This window comes from Labrus mixtus, chromosome 6 (assembly GCF_963584025.1).
Source record: "Labrus mixtus chromosome 6, fLabMix1.1, whole genome shotgun sequence".
Taxonomy (NCBI): Eukaryota; Metazoa; Chordata; class Actinopteri; order Labriformes; family Labridae; genus Labrus; species Labrus mixtus.
Genome location: NC_083617.1, coordinates 19401362 through 19425705, shown reverse-complemented (window position 1 = coordinate 19425705; position 24344 = coordinate 19401362). Strand labels below are relative to the sequence as shown.

At 39.7% G+C, this 24344-nt stretch overlaps 1 protein-coding gene across 3 annotated transcripts in view; it reads left to right on the top strand.

The window, feature by feature from the left end:
• atrnl1a (attractin-like 1a) overlaps nt 1-24344 on the top strand; it is a 251193-nt gene that overhangs the window by 64771 nt on the left and 162078 nt on the right. For 2 of the 3 annotated variants that reach the window (XM_061040358.1, XM_061040357.1), the window contains exons 13-20: nt 58-176; nt 656-772; nt 2340-2472; nt 6845-7032; nt 9203-9416; nt 9626-9817; nt 19309-19557; nt 19688-19825. In XM_061040358.1, the coding sequence (XP_060896341.1) occupies nt 58-176; nt 656-772; nt 2340-2472; nt 6845-7032; nt 9203-9416; nt 9626-9817; nt 19309-19557; nt 19688-19825 (1350 nt within the window). The remainder of the gene's footprint in view (nt 1-57; nt 177-655; nt 773-2339; nt 2473-6844; nt 7033-9202; nt 9417-9625; nt 9818-19308; nt 19558-19687; nt 19826-24344) is intronic. The other variant, XM_061040359.1, reaches the window with a different exon arrangement.

The following is a 24344-nucleotide window of genomic DNA, read 5'->3' as shown; positions in this document are numbered from 1 at the left end:
TTTGTTGTGTGTATTTGTGCGTGTTTATGGTTGTTTGTGTGTTGTGTCCTCCTGCAGACAGTACGGATGAACAGTGTTTCCGGTTCTCGGACTGTGCGAGCTGCACTGCCAACATGCGTGGCTGTCAGTGGTGTGAGGACAGGAAGTGTATCTCTGCGGCCAGCAACTGTACTGTGGTGAGTCCTCGCTGGATGAAGCCAATGGAATGGGAAAAATTATATTTAGAAAATGAATTTGATGTAAAATTCAAACGAAAACTGAATGATACATTATCATTTGATGAAGAATTCTTGTTTTAACGTGTGTGCATCGTTGTAAGATAAAAGTATATTCAGCTGTTGTTAGGCATATAATGTCAAATAAAGCTAATGATAGAAGCTGTTTAGATTTTTTAAAGCATTTTATTGTAGCTATTGACCCTGAAAGGCAGCACTTTTTTGTGAAATGTCCAAAATTGCCTTTTGTTATCCTTCATCCCGTCATTTAAGGTTTTGGTATTTGTATTGAAAACTTAGACTTTGCTCATCTTGTTTTCTCTTTCTCTATTCTTACTCCCAACCCTGCTTTCTCTGTCTTTCTTGTATGTGTGTCTGCATGTTGCCTTTGACTGTCTGTGTGTGCTTTGCTGGGTTTTTACATGTGTGTGTGTGTGTAGCTGACTCTGGAGCTGGCCCAGCAGCATGGCGGCGCTCTGTCTCTGTCTCCCCCACCATCCATGTTGTCTGAACATCAGCTGAGCTTGTGGAAACACGGAGGCAGAAGGAAGGGACATGTGTGTATTTTCTTGACACTTGACACTTCCTGTTAGGTTGCAGCTCAATCTGGTGGCATCATGTTGAGGTCAGAGGTCAGAGTAGCCCCTTAGGCACTGCTCCCTTACAAGCAGCAGGTCGAACGCAGCGTACATGTGTGTACACAATATTTGGTGGCCTCCCCTGTTCACAGGTATACTCACAACTTCAGGATATCTTGACGGTGAGATCTTGACTCTGGTGTTTAAAGCTCAAGCCTGTGATGAGCTGAAGCTTTATTTACACAGGACCAGTGTTACCTGAGGACCTCAGGAAACACAAATATCAGTGATTAGTGTGGTGCTTTCATGGGGTTAGCAAAGTCTCTATTTTAATTTAATTTTACTGACTTTGATAGGCACCCCCATAAAAACCTGTTAACCCTGCTGAAAGATTAAATATGGGCCTTTAGTGAATGCTGACAAGCAAATCATCCATCAGATTTTAATCTTTGTTTATTTTTAATTTTTTACTTTTTCTGCAAATCTTTCTCTATGACGTGTAGCGAGATGACCCTCCTTCGCTGACATAACCCTGTAATAATACAGTTTGTTATTGAATATGGCCTCAATAAGTCATCACTGGAAAAATGGAAGAAACGGCAAAGAGAAACAAAAAAAAAATTATAAATAATTACTGATATTTTCACACAATTATCTGTTTAGAAAAAGAATGGTTTCTTTGTTTGTTTCTGCTTTTAAGAAACGGACATGGCAGATTTGAATGAAAAAAAGACATTTTATGTATCTACAAAGAATTGTAGAGGAGCTCCATGCTGTACCTCTTCTGTGTAAATATAGCTTTAACTGTCACAGCTGGTGGGATTTAAATATGAATTTTTAAACCAAGCTAGCCGATGGTAATACAGTAACACCTACGGTCCCAATGCCAATAAGAGCTATTAGGTACAAAAATGTAAAATAAATTGGCTGAAATCTATGCAGGTTATACAAAAGGCAAAAAACAATAAAAATAAGCTATTTAGATCAAACTTTGAACACTACAAATTGCTTTAAGTTTAACATATTGATCTATTCCCTGAAGAAACCTTCAACCATTCAACCGTCTGTTAAGGTTGGATCAGTGTTTGCTGATGCTGAAACTGAGAAATGCACACTGCTAACAACTAAAATTGATAAAAAAAAACAACAAAAAAACTTTCAGCACAGTCTGTCATGCCAAAAAAAAAAAAAATCCTTCTTAGATTAAAATTTAAGGTCTGTTCAGGGATCTAAGATAAAGTTCAACATTCCCTGAAGTGTAAACAAGTGTCACACAGCATAAAAAAATAGATAACTACAATTCAAAAAACAAAACAATCCCAGTATAGTATGTGCTTTTATTGATTTATTAACTCTGCATGTTCTGTTTGGCTGTTTGAGTCACTGAACCACCACACTTTATTCATCTTCGGCTTGTCTTCTGCATCGTATTGATTGCTCCACATTTATTGTATTTACTGTAAACTGGGACTACGATGATGAAGTTTAACTAGACTGATATTGTTTCTTCTGTGTATGTGCTGTATGTGTGTGTTTGTGTTTGTAGTCTGTGACAAACTCGTCCAGGTGTAAGCGCAGGGAGGAGCAGGAGTGTTTCAGACTGGCCAACTGCAGGAGCTGCTCCCTCAACCTCAACTGTCAGTGGGAGGTACAGCAGCAGGAGTGTCAAGCTCTGCCTGGTGAGGACACACACACACACACACACACACACACACACACACACACACACACACACACACACACACACACACACACACACACACACACACACACACACACACACACACACACACACACACACACACACACACACAGTGGACAAGAGAGATGGTTAACATGAAGAGAACTCTGCAAACACAGGGGCTGCTGTCACGTTCCTAATTAATTAGGAAAGTTCATATGATACTAAAGTAAAGTTCTTGCTGCTAGAACACAACATGGCATCAGTTAGCTCTGATAAACCAAAGTTTTTAGTATACCGTGACAGGCATAAGGGATGTGCTGACAATTTTGGAGGGACAGGAGCCCAAATTGACTAAATGACTGAAGGTAGTATCACACTAGCGCCCACAAGAATATTGGGCCATAGGTGGGCCAGGCTGTGTGCAAATAGGAAATTATTATTTAGAAAAAGGGTATTTTCTCTAAAAGGGCAAAAATGCAGATGCTCAAGCCCCCTTTGTTGTATATGTGTGCCTGTGTGCACAAATGAGATGTTTATTTAGTTTTATTTAACTTAAAATTACCTATGTTGGACCAACAAAAAACGATTTTAACAAAATATTTTCTGATTTGAATGCATTTCAACCTAAACCCTGAGTCCTGATGCCTCCCAAAGTTACGGCCTCAATCACTGCAGATGAACACTTCTGGGCAGCTGTGTTCAAAAGCTGTTTTGGTTTCTGCTGCATGTTTTTTAACTGGTACATTTTAACATGAGCAGGATGGAAAAAAGACAGGTAGTGTGTGGTAAAAAAGGGGACATATTATGAAAAATCAATTTTAAAGTGTTTGTGAACATACATTTGGGTAAGCTGAGTGTCTACTGACCCACAAATTGTGAAATAAACCCATCCAGTCCTTTGTTTGTGGTCTGCATAAGTCTTACAACACAGAGAAAAATGCTCCGTTTCAAATTTGCTCAACTTGTGGTGACAAGCTGGATTCTGGTAAAAAAAAAAAAATCCCCTCCTCTCCCCTGATATCTCCACCCATCGACTCCACCCCCAGCCCAGATGTTTCATTTAGACCACAGGGGACTGTTTGAAAAGGTAGAAAAGGGGGATAATATGTCCTCTTTAAGTCTAACAGTCTGTGCAGGCATGTACACTGAGGGGATTAGCATACATACATGAACACAGGATACATCTCCTCTCCACTCAGCTGCAGAGGGAAGTGTTTAGAAGTGTTTACTGGATGTCCTGATTAGAATTCCTTGCCTGACTAACAAACTCCACAAAGTCATTGCGCTCTGCTTTAATGCGGAGCCCTTAGCTAAAGCTGCTCTCAGTTTGACTTTGGAGCTAGCATGACTAAGAGCAAAATAAAGCGCTTGCTAGTTAGCTTATTTTGTACAAGTTGTGAAGTTTTAATTAGTTAAAAGCAGAGGTTTATACTGTTTTTGCTCTCTTATTTCTCTTTCCGAATCGAGGCCCTGTAGCCTGTACATAGCAGTTCTTTGGTTTGCTATGAACATGTTGTTTGATGTCCAATGGAAAAACAATATTATGGTGTAAAATAGTAGAACAGTTTTGGTTGGTACTGAACTAACTGCAGTAAGTCTTTCTTTAATAATACAGTTTTTATCGTGCTGCTGGTTCACATTTTCTTGGTGCCGCCAGTGACAAGCAGCAATAGTTACAAGTGCTAGCTGTAGGCTTTGTTGACATTACTCTTAAACCATGGACTGTTGGACTTCGTGTCATGTTGATATCCTTGGGAGTTATCCGACTGCATTTTCTAAGATAGTGACTCCCAGACATTTTTCCAATATTTCCTAGATTCGTAATAACAATAAAACCCTCAATCTTCGTTGAAAAAAAGCTTACACCTTTAATAGTGTTTATTATTTGAAAGAATGCTTGTTGGAAGTGCAGTTAAATCTTGTCATATATACTGTGATTAAGAAATTAAATTTAGATTAAACGTCAGCCAGGCTTACTTATCCCTGTTTACCTTTTACAGTAAAATGCAAAGTTTGCCTGCAACTTTTGTTTACTAAAAACAAAAACTTATCCAACAATATCAGGCTAGGACATACATTTTTGTTGCTGTGGTATATACTATTATATAAACAGGTTTTGACGTTTAATTTTTAGATACAACCAAAATATTAGGTGGACATTTGATTTGTCATTGTTAGACATGTTCTGTTATGTATAAGTTATTTTTCTCTCGTTCGGTTGCTGCTCTTGTCTGTTTATTTTTTTCAGTGTCTAGTAAATCGATGTGGGCTGGGCACCTCTTTTGGTGTATGACATGTTGAAATATTAAGCTACTACTGCTAGTAGCATCATATCCAAGTTTGAAATTCTAGTTTCTTGAAAACCCTAGTGTGAACCAAAGTATGCATGTAAAATATGTGAGTAGTGGGACCTTTTGAGGGTCCCTGTTGTAATTTGTATCTTCTGCTTCCAAGTCCATTAGCATGACAGGCCACATTGTATTATTTGTGTGGAGATATATTTATAGTAACAGGGTGGCTCAGAGGACCGGGGTAATGGAAACTAGCTGCACCCACCTTGGCAGCTCTGGCATTTTCTTTAGACAGCCATGTTATGCCTAATTGTCCTAAACGGTCTGACATGTTTATCGCCGCTTTTACACAAAGACTGGACCCTAATCTGTCTGTTTATTTTTCGACTCCTCCTTTTCTTACCCCTTCGTCTGTCTTTCTCCTCTCGCTTTGGAAGATTATTGCTATTGCTATGGGAGAAAAATAAAGAAAGCAGGTATTTTCTTGTCCGTAGCATGAAAAGGTCGGTGATGGAAGCCATTATATGCCTGTGAATGTAATCAGTCCTGGAGTCCAAAATAAACAGGGGTACTCAGTGGAGGCGGGATGACTTTTCTTCACTTTTATCCTGGCTAATTGAACTCTGCTATTTAAGTCTCCTACAAGATGCTGCCAAATGACCCCAGAAGAAAAAATAAGTAGCCTATCTATGTATTTGTACAGATGACGAATGCCAGCCATAGTCACCCTTTGGTAACAATTACCTCAAATGTTTATTTTTCTCATATGTCTTAATTTTGAAATTTCATGAAATTATTTTTGTTTCAAATTAGTCTTGCTAGATAAAAGCCAGAATGTGATTCCCTGATCTAAACCAAAAACACAAACCAAAAATAACTTCACCTCTGAATGATTCCAATATGCTACATCACCTTTGAATTCCATGTACCAGAAATAGTTCTCTTGAAGCTGTTCAATTGTTTGCTGATTCTTTCAGCAGTAATTCCCAGGACTTCACATTAACATAACATTCAAATGTCATTCCCCTCCCTCTATGCAGGTCACATGACTGTCCATGTACACCTGATCCTCATTACCTCATTAGTCCTGCCCTCTGCTTGTTTTGTCAAGTAACTGGCTCTTTATGTATTTGACTAGTTGGATTTACATGTTGCTTCTGCCTTTGATCACCCTTCTTGATGTCTTTTATGGCCTGAGTTTTAAAAAATAGCTTAAATTTAAAGTTGTCATGATCCTTCGTGCTTAGTGATTTGTCAATTATTTGACTTTGTTAGTAATAGCCTACTATCACTTGTAGTAAAAAAAACATGATATAGCTGAATGTTTACTTGAAATTGCTAACATTGCAAGCTAATCATTTGCAGCTAACGTTGTTAACAAGAGACTATTTTTAAGCCACTTTTGCACAAGGTCTTCGTGTCAATTACCATACAGGCATACTGTAAGTAGCTATAAAATGTAGAAGGGAAACTTTACCAGCTAGAGCTTAACATTAGCAGCTCTCTGTGGCAATTAAATAATACAATGGGCTGAACCGTGGCATTTTGGCATACTTAAAATTCAAAGTTAGAACTCGCACAAAAAACACGAGTCACTACATTAGCATATGAAAAAAAATGCTTCATCATGTTGCTTGCTAAGGGAATAGATGATAATGCACTCAACATTACAAGCTAAAGAGCTACATTTAGCATGTCAGAGTGCAAAAACTGTAAGCCAAACATCAAGTGTTCATTTGAGGTACTTGGGGAAAAAAAAAAAGTTTAGTTTGTAATCTGGCTAACTTTTGCCTTATTGCGCAGTGCTAGCTTTTTCTAATTGCTATTATTAGCTAATCAGACTCATACACTCTTACATACTTAATTGTTTAACATTAAGCAAATTCAACAGTTTCTATAGCGGTTATCTTTATTATGTTTTTTTTATTAGAGAACATTTTGAATGATATTCAGGGGTTCCAAGATTACCAACAGGCCTAAGACTTCCTCGGTGTCATGTGGCTGAAGCTAGCTGATGTCTAGGATGACTGTTTTAATGTTTAAATGCCTAAAGACAGTATGTGTGTCTCTGTGCAGGCCAGCTGTGTGGGGACGGCTGGCACCATGTTGGGGAGGCTTGCCTGAGGATCAACTCCAGCAGAGAGAGCTATGATAATGCCCAGCACTACTGCAAAAACCTGGGAGGAAATATTGCCTCTTTGGTCACAGACAAACAGGTCAACTTTGTGATTGAAGAGCTGCAGAAATACCAGCTTCAAGATAAGGTGGGTAGTTTAAAAAAAAAAAGTGTGTATACAGACATACAAAATGCTGTTAGTTAAGATACAGAAAGATATACCAAATAACTTTGGGGAATACCTACTTCATTTGGCTATCTCACAGTGATAACGCCCAGGCTTTAACTGAAGTAGAATAAGGACTCTATGAGAAGATGGATTATTAAACAGTATCAGAGTTTAACCATTCAATAAATATTCTTATTTATTTCTTCTTATAAGTGTAAATAATATCTTATGACTCAATTAAATAAATAACAAATGAAAAACTCCTTGTGGAGTTCACTTGTTTGAGCACCATGTGTAAAGTTGTATTCTAATTAAATAGCTGCATCTTGATATTATGATACTGTGATTTATTGTATGACGCAGAACATTATGCTCACTTTTGAATCATAAATACAAGATTATTTATTGTAAGATGTCAGGCAATGTTGGTATCATAAAATCTGAGTTATCACCTGCTTAATGAGCAGTGTGGTTCACTGTTTTCTGATGGCATCAGAATTGACACTTTCATAATAAGGATGTGGAATCATTTAAAAAGATTTACAACACAACTTCCCTGGCTTGAAGTGGATGTTAACCAAATACTTACATTCAGACTTGTAAAAACAAATTTTCATAGCACCATATGTTGCTTCGGCTTTTTTTGTAAGTTCTACCATAGAGTCCAAGCATGAGAGAGAAGTCAAGAGTTGGCCTCATACCCACTATGAAACAAAAAAAAAGCTCCATGGTCACTTTCCATCTTATTAAACTAACAAAATGCCTGACAGAATGTGAATGATTGTCACATATACATTTGCATCTACAGGTTTTTCCCCACACACACATAGACTGTTTGATAAATGTGATGCATCAGGTACAGTTAGAATCGTGGGAAAAAAAAGGTAGAAGTGAGTGCTGAACTGGGTCAAAAAAAGGAATCAGGTGCTCTTCAAGAACAGGGGGCAGAAGTCAAATAGCTTACAATAAGTTTGACTGTCCTGATGACAAAGTTTGAAGTGTGGAGAGGCAGTCTAAACTGAAAGTCCGAGGCACTCTGATGCCGTATAAAAACCCTTTATGAAACAGGGATGTGTCTATGCGTTTCGACTCTACTGAATCTTCATCAGGACATTAGAATTAGAATAATATATTTTTTAAAAAGTTAATGAATGAAAATGATGGTCTTCTTTGTTCCTCTCTGCTTTGAACAAAAGTTACAAGTTTTTGTGAATAAGAGTCATTATAACATGATAACTATCCTTCATCTTTTTCCGTTGTCATGCCCCTTATTTAGAGATAATAAAAGCATCAATTTACGTTCAGTGCAAAGTCAGAACACGTACACCTCATCTATAATGTGGCTGGTATAACTTGTAAATGTAGCGAAAGTTTGTCGTTCACTGCCCTACACTTTCCCTTCAGAGATGTTCATTTTAAGCCTATTAGATGTTTTTATGAAGTAAATCAATGCTGTGGGAAAACATTTTGATTTCTGTCAAATCAAACCCTAAGTAGTCTTTTAAAAAATCAACATGGGCATTTCATAAACTAATCCCACTAGTGTAGTCATGAAATCATTTAAACTGTTTAGTCAATTACACTTCAATCAGCCGATATGTTTCTCAAATGATTTGATGCTGCGAACCTGAAGAGTTTCTGCTTTTATAACAATTACAGTCATTTGCAGAAGGTTTGATTAACGATCCACTTTCATGTAAAGCACAATATTGTGTCAGTCACTCTCTGTGAAACCTACTGAAAAAAAGGGTTAACTCCTACCGCCATGACATAGAGTCAGTGCCAGCTCAGGTGTTAATTTAACTGCATACAATTTGGGCTTATTGTTTTTATTTTATTTTGTAAAAAAAACTAAAAACATTTTAACTATCAAGAGACTGTGGAAGACCTGCAGCTAATTCAGTTGCATTCATCTCCATTTCACTTTCATTTCGGTTACTGGAAGGATAGTTTAAATTATTTAAAACTTAGGTTGTTCTTAAAGTAAAAGAACAGTCAAAAGAATCCTGAAACATATTCACAAATGTAAAGGCAAATCCAAATAAACCGAGGAACAGGAATGAAAGCATGCGGCCTTGTATCTACACGTGCTTCTTCTAACATCTCTTATTATTCTCTATCTTCTCTTACCCTTGTCCCGCCCCTGCAGAAGTTATCTCCCTGGGTCGGCTTGAGGAAGATCAACGTGTCATATTGGGGCTGGGAGGACACCTCACCCTTCACGAACACCAGCTTGAAATGGTTACCTGGAGAGCCCAGTGATTCTGGTTTCTGTGCCTACCTGGAGCGAACACAGGTGTCTGGTCTCAAAGCGAACCCCTGCACGGCCACCACCGACGGCCTGATCTGTGAAAAACCTGCTGGTGAGGAAGAATGATGAAATGACAAAATATATTTTTATTATATTACTTAATATTTGATAATTCATTTTCTACTTTCTTATTGTCTTGCAGTACTTACTTTTAGTCTATATTTTACGTTGTCATATTCACCATTAATATTGCTTTGCACCAGGGCATGGAGGGAAATGAACTTCATTCATAACCTAACCCTTTATTCTCTTCTGTCTCAGGGAGTCCTCAGAGTCAGACTGCTCGTCCCTGTAAGACGCCCTGCTCTCTGCGCACCAGCTGTGCAAACTGCACCAGCCAGGCCATGGAGTGTATGTGGTGCGGCAGCACACAGCGCTGTGTCGACTCCTCTGCGTACGTCATCTCCTTCCCCTACGGACAGTGTCTGGAGTGGCAGACCCAGGACTGCAGTGGTGAGTGCATGTGGACGTCCTACAGCGCGACAAGGTGTTTCTAGATGGGATAGTTGTTAGATTGACATTAGACAGAGTGCTCTCAGGTGTAGGATTGAAGTATATCTGTGTTTTTAAGAACAAGAACAAAGTTGGGAAGCCAAACAATCTGAACTGATGGTCTTCAAAGTAACTTTTTCTGAACCTTTCCAACATGTATTAGGCTCCTCTTCAGTACATGGAGTCTGACCATTTCTTCTACACTCACAGAACATGAGATGTGACTGAAAGATCAGGAAAAACAAACGTGACACCCAGTTATCTTTTGTCAAAAAAAAAATTCTGAGATAAAGAAATAAATATGCATGTACATGGTTTTAGCCACTGTCATTAAATACTCAGAAAATGTAACCTTTAATTTACCAAAACAATAGTTAGTAAACAGGTGCACATTTTTTCTATCTTGTATTGAAGATTTTAATTTCTGAGTATCTTTACTTATAAGAAGACAGTACAGGTGTTTAATGCTGAACTTTAGGACTTGAGAACCGGATAAAATCTTATCCTTTTCCTGGCATTAAGAAATGAGCATATCAATTCTCAAAATGACAAAGCGCTAAAAACAAACCTGTAAGGATCTGTACATTTGAGTGTGTAATGGCTTTGACGTATATATGATGGAGATGGATATGGGCTGTTTGCTCCTATAATCAAAGTCAAGTTTTATTTTGTTTAAAGATACAATATTTACTGTAGATTCCGCCACCAGGGGACTCTCAATCAATACTACAATAACAAAAGATGACGTCAAGGCTAGCGGGGAATCATGGGAGTTCTCTTTGCAAGAAAAGCACAACACATATACAGTATTGAGATGTATCGTATTTTATAAGCTTTTAATATCTTTTAGGAATAAATTATTTATCGTTGGATGATTGGATGAGACATTTTAGATTGTAAAGCTTTGTCCAAAGAGTCAAAAGGCTGATGAGCGATATAACACTGTATGAATGAGATGATCACTAGTTCTCTTCTCAGACCTCTCATGATTTACCTGGAGTGTGTTGTGCCAACATTCAGCCGTTATATCCTCCCAATGATCCCAGTCTTATCAGCACTCCCTGCCAAACACCAGACCAAGGATGCAGTAGGCTCTGGTGCTATTTTTTTCATGGGCTTCTGTTGGCGTACATACAGCACACGTGTGTACTGGTGTTTCTGTTTCCTGCAGTTGTATATTAACTGTAGGAAATGCAGGACAAGGAGCTTTTTCTTATTTAATGTTTTGTTTGAAAAAGAGGTGAAGTTAAAGTAAAGACATTTCATTCCACAATTCAAAAAGTTCCCAGAAAAAATAACATTGTCAAAATATTTGCTTGACGCTGAACTTTTTACTGTTAGTTCTTGTGTTTTGACAGAAAAATGTCAATTTGATGCAAAATGTTCTATTTTCTGAGGACTCAAGACGCATTTTTTGAGTTTTTTTTTGTTGTCCTGTTTGTTTGTTATTCCTCACTGGTGTCAGTAGTTTGAGTGCAGACAGATCTCCAAGCAAAGATTGTTCCTCTTCTTTCTTTTGATCTCCTCCTCTCACATAATGTCCTCCTTTCCTCTTGTCCTTCTCTCTTTCATTATTCATACGTCGGTTTGGTGGCAGAAGGTGTGTAGGATGCATTTGTTCCGTTACTTTTCTACCTTTTGTTGTTTACAGAACGCCACATAAAATAAAAACACACTTAACTTTTCAAATTCTCAGGCAGCATTGCTGCCCGTTTACAGTCCATGCTTAACTTTCTGCTTCACTTCTTTTGTTTATGGATTCATCTGGTTTTCGAAGCCAGGCCTGCGGGCTACAGCTGAAGGATTCATGACCTTGTCTGTGGTAGCAGATTTTAAAAACAAACACACACACACACACACACACACACACACACACACACACACACACACACACACACACACAAACGATTGCTTGACTGAGGATCCAATTCCAACTGGGTCACTTTTTTATCAGATAAATTTGGCTGCAGGCTTTGTCTATTATTCCCATTTTTCATGTCGGCTGGAAGCTAACTGCATACTTCTCCACACAAACTCTTGAAACAATTAGCTCCAGCATGGCCCCAGTGTTCAGATATCAGACCGTTTTTAAAAAACAGCCTAATGTTCTGAAAGACATGTTTATTAAAATAGTTTCTTTGGCTTATTTGACTATTTGAACTTCTCATCGCTGCAGGTCTTACAGCTGTACCTGTATATAAATTTAACTGTAAATTAAAGTTTTCACTCTGCTTTATCAACTCTTCCTGCGGCATAGCTTGTTAGCATAATGTCTGCATTTGCTGTATTTCAGCAGACAACTGTGGACACCTACAGACATTCACAACATTAGTTCTAGGACATATCAGACAACAACTATCACACCATTATCAAGGTTTGAGAAAACATTATGAAGTGTGTATTTATTGTAAAGTTTGACCCATTTCACATCTGTTCAACACACAGTATGTAGACTTTTATTAAAATGTTTACATTAAAATATCTAAATGAATTAAAAACTGACCAAACCTATGTTATATATATGAGGACTTACATTACCTCAAATATTTCCAACAGTTATCAAAGCCAGAGAAATCTGTTATTTTATAGTTGTTACGGGACGTTTCTTGTCGTGGTGGCCGCCATAACAGAGCTGCGATGACAGATACGTCAATTTTATATTTGCAGTGGAAACACTGGATGTTACTTTAGAGACCGTTGCACAAGAAAGTGGGAATTGCTCTTGAAAGCTGCCATACTGTTGCTGTATGTGCTGCTGTGATAAAAAAAACGTCATGTACATTTTTAGCTGTAAGAAGGCAGAAAACAGTTTGTGACCCTAAAACCTTTTTAAATATATATATTACTTGGATACATCGTCGGTAAAAAACATATTACCTTCCTCAGGTCTTTTTCGCTCGTCCGTCTTCACATCACTACGGTCAACTTGTAGTTAGTTTTCATCGGGGGTGGGGGGTTGGGGAAGCAGAGAGAACTCCCATGATTCCCCGCCAGCCGCAACGTCACCTATTGTTATTGTATCGATTGAAAGCCCCCCGGCGGTAGAGTCTACATAGTCTGCCTTTGGGCAGTCAGTGTTCAGCCCTACTGCGACAGATTTTCTTTGTTCCTTTTTCAGAACACATGAATTATTAATTTCTGTCAGGACTTACAGAAAATTTCAACCAAAATCTTAAAAAGTGTACCTGGAGAAAATTACCAACCCTGCCTTTAATGTGGAGGGGCTGGGGTTTATCACTATTTTTGTGTTTAACCACATTAGAGCCCCAACATATACAGCATCACAAAACAATAAATGGTATGGCTTGTATTGGACTGAAGTAGACACACACACACACACACACACACACACACACACACACACACACACACACACACATGCTTGGCCAGATGTTATGTTGCAGCTAATATTGTTTTTGCTGCACTGATATTGGCTTATTTTCTCTTGGGTCAGTCTTCCAGACGCATGTTTTTTTTTCTGTCCATCCCACATAAAATCTGTCTGCTGTCTTCTATTTTCACACGAGTCGAGGAGAGCGAAGGAGAAGGCAGCTTGTGGCTCAAACACTTGATGTATTATGCATAGCTGTGCTACTGGCTCCAGCAATGCTAACTGTCAAGTTGTGTAGGAGCAAATGGATTACGGCAGATGAAGCCAGACGATACGTGCTATCCAGGGACTCCAAATGTCAAACCTGTGCTGATGAACAGAATGTGGCACAGAGGCGATTGTGCTTTCAGGGTTTCAGATAAGATGAAAACTCCCCAAACAAAGACAAGCAATTCTTTCCATTGGCGAAAACAGAGATAGGCTAAGTTCTTTCAAATATGTCATGTGTTGTTTTTAGGAATCCTCTTGGTTTATTCTGTCAATGAAGGAGTCTAATATCCAGATTTCAATAGAGCAGTATATTTTTGGAAGGGTTTTGAAAGTGGAGGAGCAGCATGTGCTTGTTTTCTCTCATACCACATGAAGTGAGCTGTGGATGTTTACGATACAGCAGCCAGCGATGGAGAGATGTTGTGCTTCATGTTTGTTGCTGACACAACTTTAAAGGCATTAAGGCTCTCAGTCTCCGAGTGACGGCAGCAACACAAAGTTTTTACCAACTGATGTTTCGTGGCACCGGCTGAGATGCAAACACATGTCCTCTTGGGTTTGACCCAGTTACCACAAATCTATATATTCTTATTCACATGGATGGAAACCACTGAAGAAACAGCACTCTGTCATAACTACAAACCTTACTAAATGACTTGATGCTTATTTTTCATATTTTAAGATCACTGAACTTTGTTGAAAGCCATGTGGATAGCCAAGCGGTACAGATGGCAATACTGTTACCAAGTTACCATTACCAAGTTAGCAACCATTCTTTCTGGAGGTCACACATCATATAGACATGACATCAAAATTTACCACAATTACATTTTTAAAAATCCATGGGTAGGAACCACAACATAGTCATTCTAGTTACTCTTCTGGTCAATCAACCAAACTCAGTATATTCAGGAGGATCATTTCTAACAAGAAGTGAAGATTTAAAATCTGGAAATAGCTGACTCAATACTTGGTATATATTTTTTATGTTCTCTGTGGGGAGATCTGCCTTTGGATAATAGTGCTTCATACAGCGTCGTTCACTTCAAACATTACATAACTAATAACAGAGTATAAAACAGCAAAACACAATGACAAATTACCGTTAAAAAAGGGATGCTTTAATATGGTACAACCCCTGGTTTAAAAAACGTATGCAATTTGTAGACTTAAATGAGTAATATTGCATACATGCATGAGTTGATTTCACATGTTTTAACTACAGCTAAGGATACAAATCTTACTTTACAAGCTTCAGAAGGTGTTAGTCCATGTTTTTTGTTGCTAACAAAACTCATAACCGGACCCAAACTAACAATGGGCTTTCTGGGTTCCAGTACTATCTGACAGCATCATCACCACTGTCAACACAGAGGGAAATAACGGGATTGTCAGCTGTCTCATCTTCTCTTCCATCATTCCATCCCATGTTTCATTTTTAATCATAGCATGTTTCCCTCCCTCATGGGAAATACGGGCAACATCCACACAGACGTTGACTCTAGAAATAGCCTGGGGCTAACGCCGTGTAATAGCACAAGGTTGCAGCTAAATCTTTGCTGCTGTTAACTAAAAGTAAAGCTTGTAAACCCTGCAGGCACTCGCTGGAACGTTACGCAGTTCTCTCTCTCTCCTCCTCCTCTTCCACACAAACCACTGCAAGAGAAAATAACCTTTCTTGTGTCCGTGTGGAACACAGATGAAGAAAGATAATTAGAAATGCTATTAAAAATAGAAACAGCTGAAGCGCAAAGAACAAAGCAGGTAAATTATATTATCTACACACAGTTATGTAAGTAAACACCGGAAAGTTTTTTTTTCTTTCTGGGTGAGCCGCTTTTACTCGTGTCGTTTGTGTCTTCAGGGTGTCGTTTCATCATGACGTGCAGCGTGCACACTGATACGTGAAATATTTGATCCATTTGCTGTCACTGATTTTGACACGTTACACAGATGAGTCGCAGTCAGGAGCTGCAGATGCACCTTGCCAATGTGTGTTTCGGGCCTACTCGAAGGTCTATATGTAGAGATTACCTCTGCATCGGAATACGTTTTAAGATGTGACAGCGATCGTGTAGTTCTCTCTCAGGCTTGAGTGTCGTCATGTTTCTTACTGTCAGCCTCACTGCGCTGATAGAAGTGAAACGTGGTCGGAGCAATGCTGTTCACAAAAGTTAATTAGCCATAGCCACTGATAATCTTTTATGAATGTGACTTTCAGTGTACTTTGCATGTTGTTTGTAAAATAGAACCTCCGAGTAAATCTATTCTTCCTAGTTTCATGACATTGAAGTCCACAAATTAAGTTCCAATAACTAATTTGTTTGGATAATGATGTAACATTTTTCTCCAGATGTAGAGTCGTTCAACTCAAAATCTCTGAAATCTTTGAATACATTCTGACAAGAATTGAGCTTCTGGGTGCGAGAGCTAATATTTTGGAACTTCCTGTATAGCCAGCAGATTTTCAGATATCAAGGGCAAGACTTCCGCCTGCTGCCCCTGGTCATTGTTTAAATTGGACAATCAACCTGAAATCCGAGAACGGCATTAGATTTAAGAGACACATGTTTAACTGCACTCGTCATCTGTTTGATAGAAACCTTAACGGAGAGCTTTTTTTCTCCCGCATTTCTAAAAAAAGTTCACTCAATCATGGACTTCAAATGGACTAGAAGGTGGGACTTAAGGTGACAAAATGTTCTCCCTGCACTACAGCTTTAGCATTCATAGATAGGTTTGTAAAAATGACTGTCTCTCAATCCTGACTCTATCCTGAAACAAACATGTCACTAAACAATGAGAATTGCATTGTGCTTGCAGTTGAGGTAGAGTGAATACACTGGATTTATCTGGTTCATGGAACAATCCGTAAAGGCTGAATCACATTTGAAGAAGACATCAAGAAGCTAACTAAGCAGATAAGTGCAAAACTGATAGTGATACATTTGTCTTGATCAAAAGCATCTAAGACCAAAAACCTGTGAAAAGAGTGTATAACCAGGCTCTGTAGGACATCGAATGTAGTTGAAATGTTGATGCATTAAACTGCATCCAAGATGTCATCCTCACCTTGTTAGTGTAAAAAAAATGTAGTTTCATAAAAACCGTATTGCTTGGCAAAAGAAGAGCTCACACAGTTTCATCATATTGAATAAAGCAAACTTTGAGCTGACACTGTCTGTCCTGAAGGTGCACAGCATGGCCACCATTTGGGCATGGGTGAAAATTGGATTCATTTTTAATCCAATAGAAGCAACACATTTCATTATATCTGGTTATTTGTTGGGTTTGATTTACGGAAAGCTACCAATTTCTTGCAATTCGAGCCCTCCTCTTAAATGGTAAGCAGGCTGGGTATATTTATTGGATGTTAAAGTCAGCTCTTGGGTATGCAAATATTTGCTTTCCTAGACGAGGACACCCTACTGTGTGCTGCGTTTGGGATATTCTGATGAACTGCCTCACTTTGAACTATTGATTACAGTAGAGATCCAGTGAGTCGTCAAGGGGAGAAGTAAAAAGGCAAACAAAAAAAAATGGAAGGAAGAGCACAGTAGGAGAGAGAGGGGAATGAAAAAGTTAAATAAAAAGTATAACAGGTTCATCTTTTGTGATTTCATTGAGCCTTAAGTGTTATAAAGTAATCTATAAAAGGATGAAATTACACTGAGATGACAGGAAATGAAGGCAGAGAGGAGACAGAGGTGAAGAAAGCAGCACTAAATAAGCACAGGAGGAGAAGATGGCTTAGTGAGTAGGAATTGGGGGAAAAAGGAGCAGGATAAAAAAAAAAATGTGGCAGAGAGGAGATTAAGAGGGAATCTGAGAAATGGAGAGCAGAAGTTTGTAATTATAAAGACGGTGAGGGAACAAAATGAATCGGCATTGCTGGAGTTGAATAATGCAACACGGGGAGCTCGCATACAGAGGACGGCGGGAGTATTCCAAGCGAGCAGGGACACACAAAGAGAGACACGTTCAGCCTGAACATCTGTGGCGTATGGAAATGTCTCGTGTTCAAAAGGAAACAACTTCTGGTGAAGATGCAAATTTCAACTTGACGCTGCATTCGAATCATCTCGCCGCGGCTAAAAGAAACAACACCTCGGATAAGTTCTCTCAACCTTTTCGGGTTTCTTGTGTACACGCCAGGAGACCCACAGAGGCTTCCTACCTTCCTCTCGCTCTCTGCCGGTTGTGTTTCCACCTTCGCTTTGTAGACTGTTGAGAGCAAAAGAAAGGTTCAAAACACAGCTGTAGCGTTAACTTTGGAAGGCCTTCTGTCTCCAGGAAAAAAGTCAAATGTATATATAAAAAATATAAAAATAAAAGCTTCGCTTTCTTATTCCCGTCACCTATTGCTTACGTTCTGCTACATTCAGTCAACAAAACAATATTGAGATTTGTGTTTTCCTTTTTTCAACTATTGAATGCCATACCATAAAAAGAAAAGTGTCATTTTTTAATTTACACCAGTAAAGTGTTTTTGAATGTCACATTCACTTTATGAATACAAATGCGATTCTCCACATGAGGAATGGTGTTGGGAAAAAACAAAGCCAATTTCTTTGTAAATGTTGCGGGTCAGAGAAAGGGTGAAAACAAGACTCAAAGTCTATAAGAGGAGAGAAATTATATCACTGGAGGCGTTTGATTTTGTTCATGCTCTGTTTCGAAGCTGTTTGCATTAAGACTGTACTGCAGTGTGAAGGACAGAAAGATGCTTTTATTTCATCACAAATGTGTGATGAGGACATCTTCTTCTCTGAGAACCCAGCAGGAGTGCGGACATGGAGAAGCCTCTGTTTAGATGTATGTGCCTAAGGGGCGGCAATAATAGGTCTGAGCAGTTCGTTTAAGGTCGTATTTTAAAACATTTAAAACAATACAATGTGGTGGTAATATTGTCACTGATGATCTGTAACGATTAAAGTCACATTTGTTGTGTTTCCTTCAATCTAATAATACTGAAATCTCCACACCTAGAGAAAATGTCTGCAATAGTGAAAATAAGTTTTTGTACTCAGATGGGGTTTCACAACAAGTTTTGCTGGAGCATTTTGACCTCTTCAGTACAGCACAAAACATGGCCGCTGCTAGACAGACATTAAATAAACATTACAACGTTTTCAATACAGAGACATTCCTGAGGATCTCTCCATGTTCCTCGTGTAGATGGGTTTATTAGCAACAGCAACTTGTTGATCAGTTGATTTACACTCATACATAAAGGGTTAGTGTATCCGGCTTACTTCTGAAAACAAGCCTAGTTGTTTTTCCCTCCGCAGCCATTGATGGAAACACACATACTTCATATATTATATATAAGTATATATAAGTCCTCTTAATGTTAGCTTAAAAACTGACTGTTTACACATCTAAATTAATATATGAACACACTCGCTTCCTGTTAAAAAAGACTTTGTATTCGCCTGTTAGGGTGAGCATAACATCTACTACATAACTTACATTCTAGTTGGATACATATAAGATGAGTTGCTCTAATGCCCCTCCCTCACTAACTCAGTGTGAACAGGGTTTAAACTTTTGGGCTATTGGTGCCAGCTTTTGCCGCGTCACAGCGCAGTGTTGAATCAGAGTATCATTTCACAATCAGTGGATTCTGCCATTAAGTGATTGGCTGACACAAATAGGACCAACAAAATACCAATCAGAAAACATCTGAGTTTTGAAGACAGAAGACTGACCCTGATTTTACTTTCAGGACTGGCATGAGGAAAAAAAAAAAAAACTTTTCCGCAACATACTTTTTTCCAACTTGTCCTTACTAGTTTTTCTCTCTTATTCCCTCGCCCTCCTTTCTACCTGTCTCACATCTCTTCTCCAGCCCAGAACTGTTCCGGTCTGAGGACGTGTGCGGACTGTTTGGAGAGGGCCGAATGCGGCTGGTGTGGTGATCCCAGCAACACCGGCAGGGGCGTCTGCATGGAGGGATCCTACCGAGGCCCCATGAAGCCCGCTGGTGCGAGGCCCGCGCCCCGAGTCCGGGAACGACTGCGAGACAGGGACATGGTGCTGGATCAGAGTCTCTGTTTGTCTGATAGAGGCTACAACTGGGCCTTTATCCAGTGTCCAGGTGAGTGACAACAGACACTCATCTTGTAGCCACAACCCTTTACTCCACAATAATAATAAGAGTTGTTTTTTTTGCAGTAGTTGCAACAGAGTGTAACTTTAACTTTGTGCTTGTGTTTAATTTTTCCCAGCGTGTCAGTGCAACGGTCACAGCAGGTGTGTGAACAGCAGCGTGTGTGAGCACTGTGGGAACCTGACTGCTGGGACACACTGCCAGAATTGCATGCCAGGTTATTACGGCGACCCCATCAACGGAGGGAAGTGTAATGGTGAGTGCAAAAGGTCACAAGGAAGAGGAATCCTGTGTGTCCTGTATTAGTTGCTTTTGAGATTTTTCTTAAATGGCAACAAACATCCATTCAACACAAACATGTATTATTAATTCATGATTTTGTATGTGATTGAAGTCCTGGAGATTTAAAAATTGATATTCTGTGCAGCCACTTTTTAGCCATGCCTCAAAAAAAAATCCCTATTTATAAGGCTTAAGGTGTTATTCACGTGCACTTCTTGCTCTAAATTTATAGAAATCATCAGGCTATTTCTGAAAAAAAAAAAAAAAAAAAAGGACTGCCGCCAACTGTAATGGGGACAAACAAACTGATGGGGGCAGTATATAAAAGCTGTGATTTTGGACTCTGGTTTCTGTTGAGCACTGAAAAGAAACGGTCCACGTGTAGTGTTGACAGGATTGTGGTCCGCACACATGTAGGGAAACAGCAGCCTAGTCGAGGTCATGCCTCCATTTCTTGTTGTTTTCTAGAGAATGGTAAAAGAGGTTCCACTCAGGGAACGATGGGAGCTATGTGCTGTACGTGCACCATTTTTCCATGTAGGGATCCAACTGTCAGCACTTTCCCATGCTTTTGTTTGTGCTTCATATGGAAATAATCAGGACCATTCCCACAGTCGAAGTTGTTAACAACAGATAATGTGTGTGAGTGGGATGATAGAAAACAGAAGATACAGGCTCGGGGGGGGGGGGGGGGGGGCTGGGTTTGGAAAAGGTGCAATATGTGAGCCTGGATGGGAGAGTGTAATGAATGAATGAGTGACTGCTGGACTGTGAGTGAATGAAGGAGGGGGGGGGGGGGGGGGGGGGGGGGTGGTGAGAGGGGAGGTGCAGTAAACATCAGTCTGTGACAGATGTGCGTTTTGGCTTGGCGGCAGCGTGACATTAAATCGCTCTTAATCATTTTCTTATTTCCTGAGCTGACTGGTGTCTCCGTCCCTGGCGGCTGCGAGCGCGGCACATTGATAGATGCTCGCGCCTCGTTCGCCCCCAATACAAGTGGACAGACGTCATTTCTACTCTGGCTTTAATGCAATATCTTTCCTTTAAAAAATAATTTCTTCCTCTTTCTTTTTGTGGCATTTTCTGATAGTCCTTGTAAAAATCTCCCTGTCACTCTGCAAACACTTTCAATTATTGACATGCCTCCTTTTCTTAAACATATCAACTTATTTTTTTCAGTCTTTCTCTTTCCCTTCTCTTTTTTCTTTTTCCCCTTTTCCTTCTTCTCTCTGCTTCATTTATTTATTTTAATTTTTCCCCTTTTTTTAACGCGTCTATCTCTTCAAGCCCTTCTTCCCCTTTTGCATTCCCTCCTCTCCTTTTGCTGCCTTCTCGCGTCTCTCCTCTTCTTTACTCTAATTTTCTTTGTTTATTTTCCTTTAATCACTTCTTGTCTCTTTTCCTTTCTCCTTCTTCTTTCTTTTATTCTCCTTTTTTTTCTTTTACCAATTTTCCTTCCTTTCCTTTTGATCCAATTATTTCCCTTTTCTTTGTGCCCCTCTCCTGATCGCTGCGTCCCTCTTCTTATTTCCTTTATTTTGCTCTTCCTTCCTCTGTCCTCTCCTTTTCTGTCCTTTTTCACTTTCCTTATTTCTCTTATTTCCTTTTCATTTGCTTTCCTCTTCTCTCTTCTTGTATTCTCTGCCTTTTACCCCTTACACTCATCAGTTCAGTTTACCTGTTTTACATTCTCTCTTCCTCTGTCCTTCCCTCTTCCGGTTCACAATAACTAGTAACTCTCTTATACCTTCCCCACTGTTCACCTGTCCATCAATCCATTCACCCTCCTCTCTCCAACCCCTTCCATCTCTCTTTGTTAGAAGGAGCACTAGATTTACCTTGAACTAAACTGCAGGGAGGCAATGATGTGTGGCCGATTAGAGGCCCCGAATGATGGAGGGACAGGGAGGGAGGGGGGAAGGCCTCGGTTCAGGGGGTAATGAGGAGGATTGAGGGGTTGAGAGAGGCAGACGGGGGGAGACAGAGAGAGAGAGAGAGCAGAGGAGACGAAGACAAGCAGATGTAAAGAAAAAAGAGATAAAAGCATGTGGTGAGATGCACAAGGTTAATTTGGATGGAAAAAGAAAGTCGCCCTTGGAGAGAAAGACGATGAAAAACAGAAAAGGGGATGGAGGGATGAAAAGAGGAGGAGATGGAGGACAGACAGAGGAGAGAGAGTCTGTCTGTCCCCTTGTCCCTGTGACTGATGATTAACTAACCTTGTCAAATATGGATGATGTGTGTGTGTGTGTGTGTGTGTGTGTGTGTGTGTGTGTGTGTGTGTGTGTGTGTGTGTGTGTGTGTGTGTGTGTGTGTGTGTGTGTGTGTGTGTTCTCTGACTGTACTGCTCACCTTGTGCTTCACACGTACAAAATCAAACACACCCCTCCAGCCTTCAGAGCTGCAGCCGACAACATGTTGGATTGTAGTCTTAACGTTCAGAGAATAACTTTTATTTTTATTGTCGTGTTTGTCAGGGAAATAGTTGTGCACTGGCTTTCCCTGCCGAAAGAAACGTCCTCAAGTTGAAGCCGTACAACCACAGTTGTGTCGCTGAGGGTGTCGTGTGGTTTGTGGTCTGCTTAATGGCACGTTAAGAGCGTTGCTGCCGAATCAGGAGAGAGTCATGGTGGATTCCTGCGTCTCTGTCGATGTGTTAAAGAGCCTGCATCCAGTAGCTCTGTGGCGACACTAAAGTGTACCTCATAAGTCAACACATGGACACCTTCACGCTCATGTTGGTCAGCTTGTGCTCTTCATGTTGAGTTATTTTTCATCTCATTTCGATCGTTCATGCAGCAAAACATTCAAGCTGCACTGCGTTCATTTTTCTGTAAACACTGAAGTATATTTTCTCTGTCTGATATGATAAGTGAGATCAGCATCTGTGGCTGAATGCGTTATGTTTTGGGTTATCTGTCTGTCCAAACATATGGCTGTTCAATTAATGCCCCAGAAAGTGATTCCTTCAGAAATTCAATTTGGGAATTTTCAATTTAGAGCAGGGGTTCCAAACCATTTCTGCTGGGCTCGCCCTTTGGCAGATGGAAATACTTTCATGCCCCCTCCCCTACCCTAAAACATCAACATATCAATATACCCTAAACACAGTGTCAGTCACGCTGTTTACTAAAAAAAAAACCTTTATTTTCAGAATTGATATTACCTGTAAAAGGTACAGAATAACAACTTCAGTGTTTTACAACTTACTGAAAAAACTAACAAGTGGCTTTTACAGCTTACTTTTGGATTTCAAAATTCAGTTTGCAACTGAAATGATTGACAGCCAGATAATTGTCTCTGTCAACATTTGTATACAGTTGAGATTTCATGTAGAAATCTAATTATAGGCTGTTTGGAAACCTGTGTAGATTGGAAACTTGAAGTGTTGGAAGGAGGAGTTAACTTGGTTCACATTTATTTAGTCTGCATGTTGGGTATTTGTGATTAATAACTTCTAATAAACCCAGTGTTGTAGCACACATTTACCACAGCATTGTCCCGTCTTCTGGCTAGTTCTCAGGTCTAGTGAGGCATCACCAGCAGCAGGCAGACCGCTGTGCGCTCTGTTCCCTCTGAGTTGTCTTCCAGGCAAGACTCCAGCTTGTATTATTTCTTCTTGTGCTTGTTATCTTTTGCTACCCACTGCTTCAGCATCATGCTCCTCTGCCACCGGCACCTCACGCTGAACAGTTTTATTGCTTCCATAAATTTTGCATGATTCACATCAGTAGAAGGCATCTCGCTCCGAAAGCTCGTCTTTCTCAGTCTCTCTCTGGGCAACCTGACATGCTCTCTCTGCAGACCCTGAGTCGTGCTGATCGATGAAACATACAAACGGCACACAAGCTAAAGGTTGCTGTCGGGTCTTGAGGATGTTTTGTCACTCGGCCAAGAGATTTCATCATCTCTTACAGGTTCAGCTCAGCTCAGGGCAAGTTTCTCACGAGGCTGCACCAGACTATAGTGTTCCTCCCTCGTTTTTTTTTACTCAGCAAATGAAAGATTTGTATAGATTAGGGCTATCAAAGGATTCCGTTTTTAATCGACATGGATCGCTTAATTTCAATAGTTAATCGTGATCTATCAGATTTATAATTGCATATTTGAAATAGCCTAATGTTTGTACTTTAGCTGAGAGTACTTACAGAATTCAACCCTGCTTTTATTTTGAAAAATGAAGCCAATGCGGAAGTGCATAATCCTGCTTGAGGATGGCTCCAGGAACCCCCGGAAGTGACATACACACAACAGCCAAAAAAGCCGTTTTTACAGCATAAATAAACATGTTTACAGCCTGGTACAAAATACGAAATAGGTCTGATTAGTTATTGTCATCATGGGCACACACGGCTCCGTTTAGATTTCATGAACGATACTTGTTGACCATAGTTAGGTGCGTAGGTGACATGATTGACGGGTTCGTTAAGAGGCTCAGCTCCAGCTCTTAGTTAGGGTGAGACAGCATTCCCAATATGGAGGCTGCTGTCAAT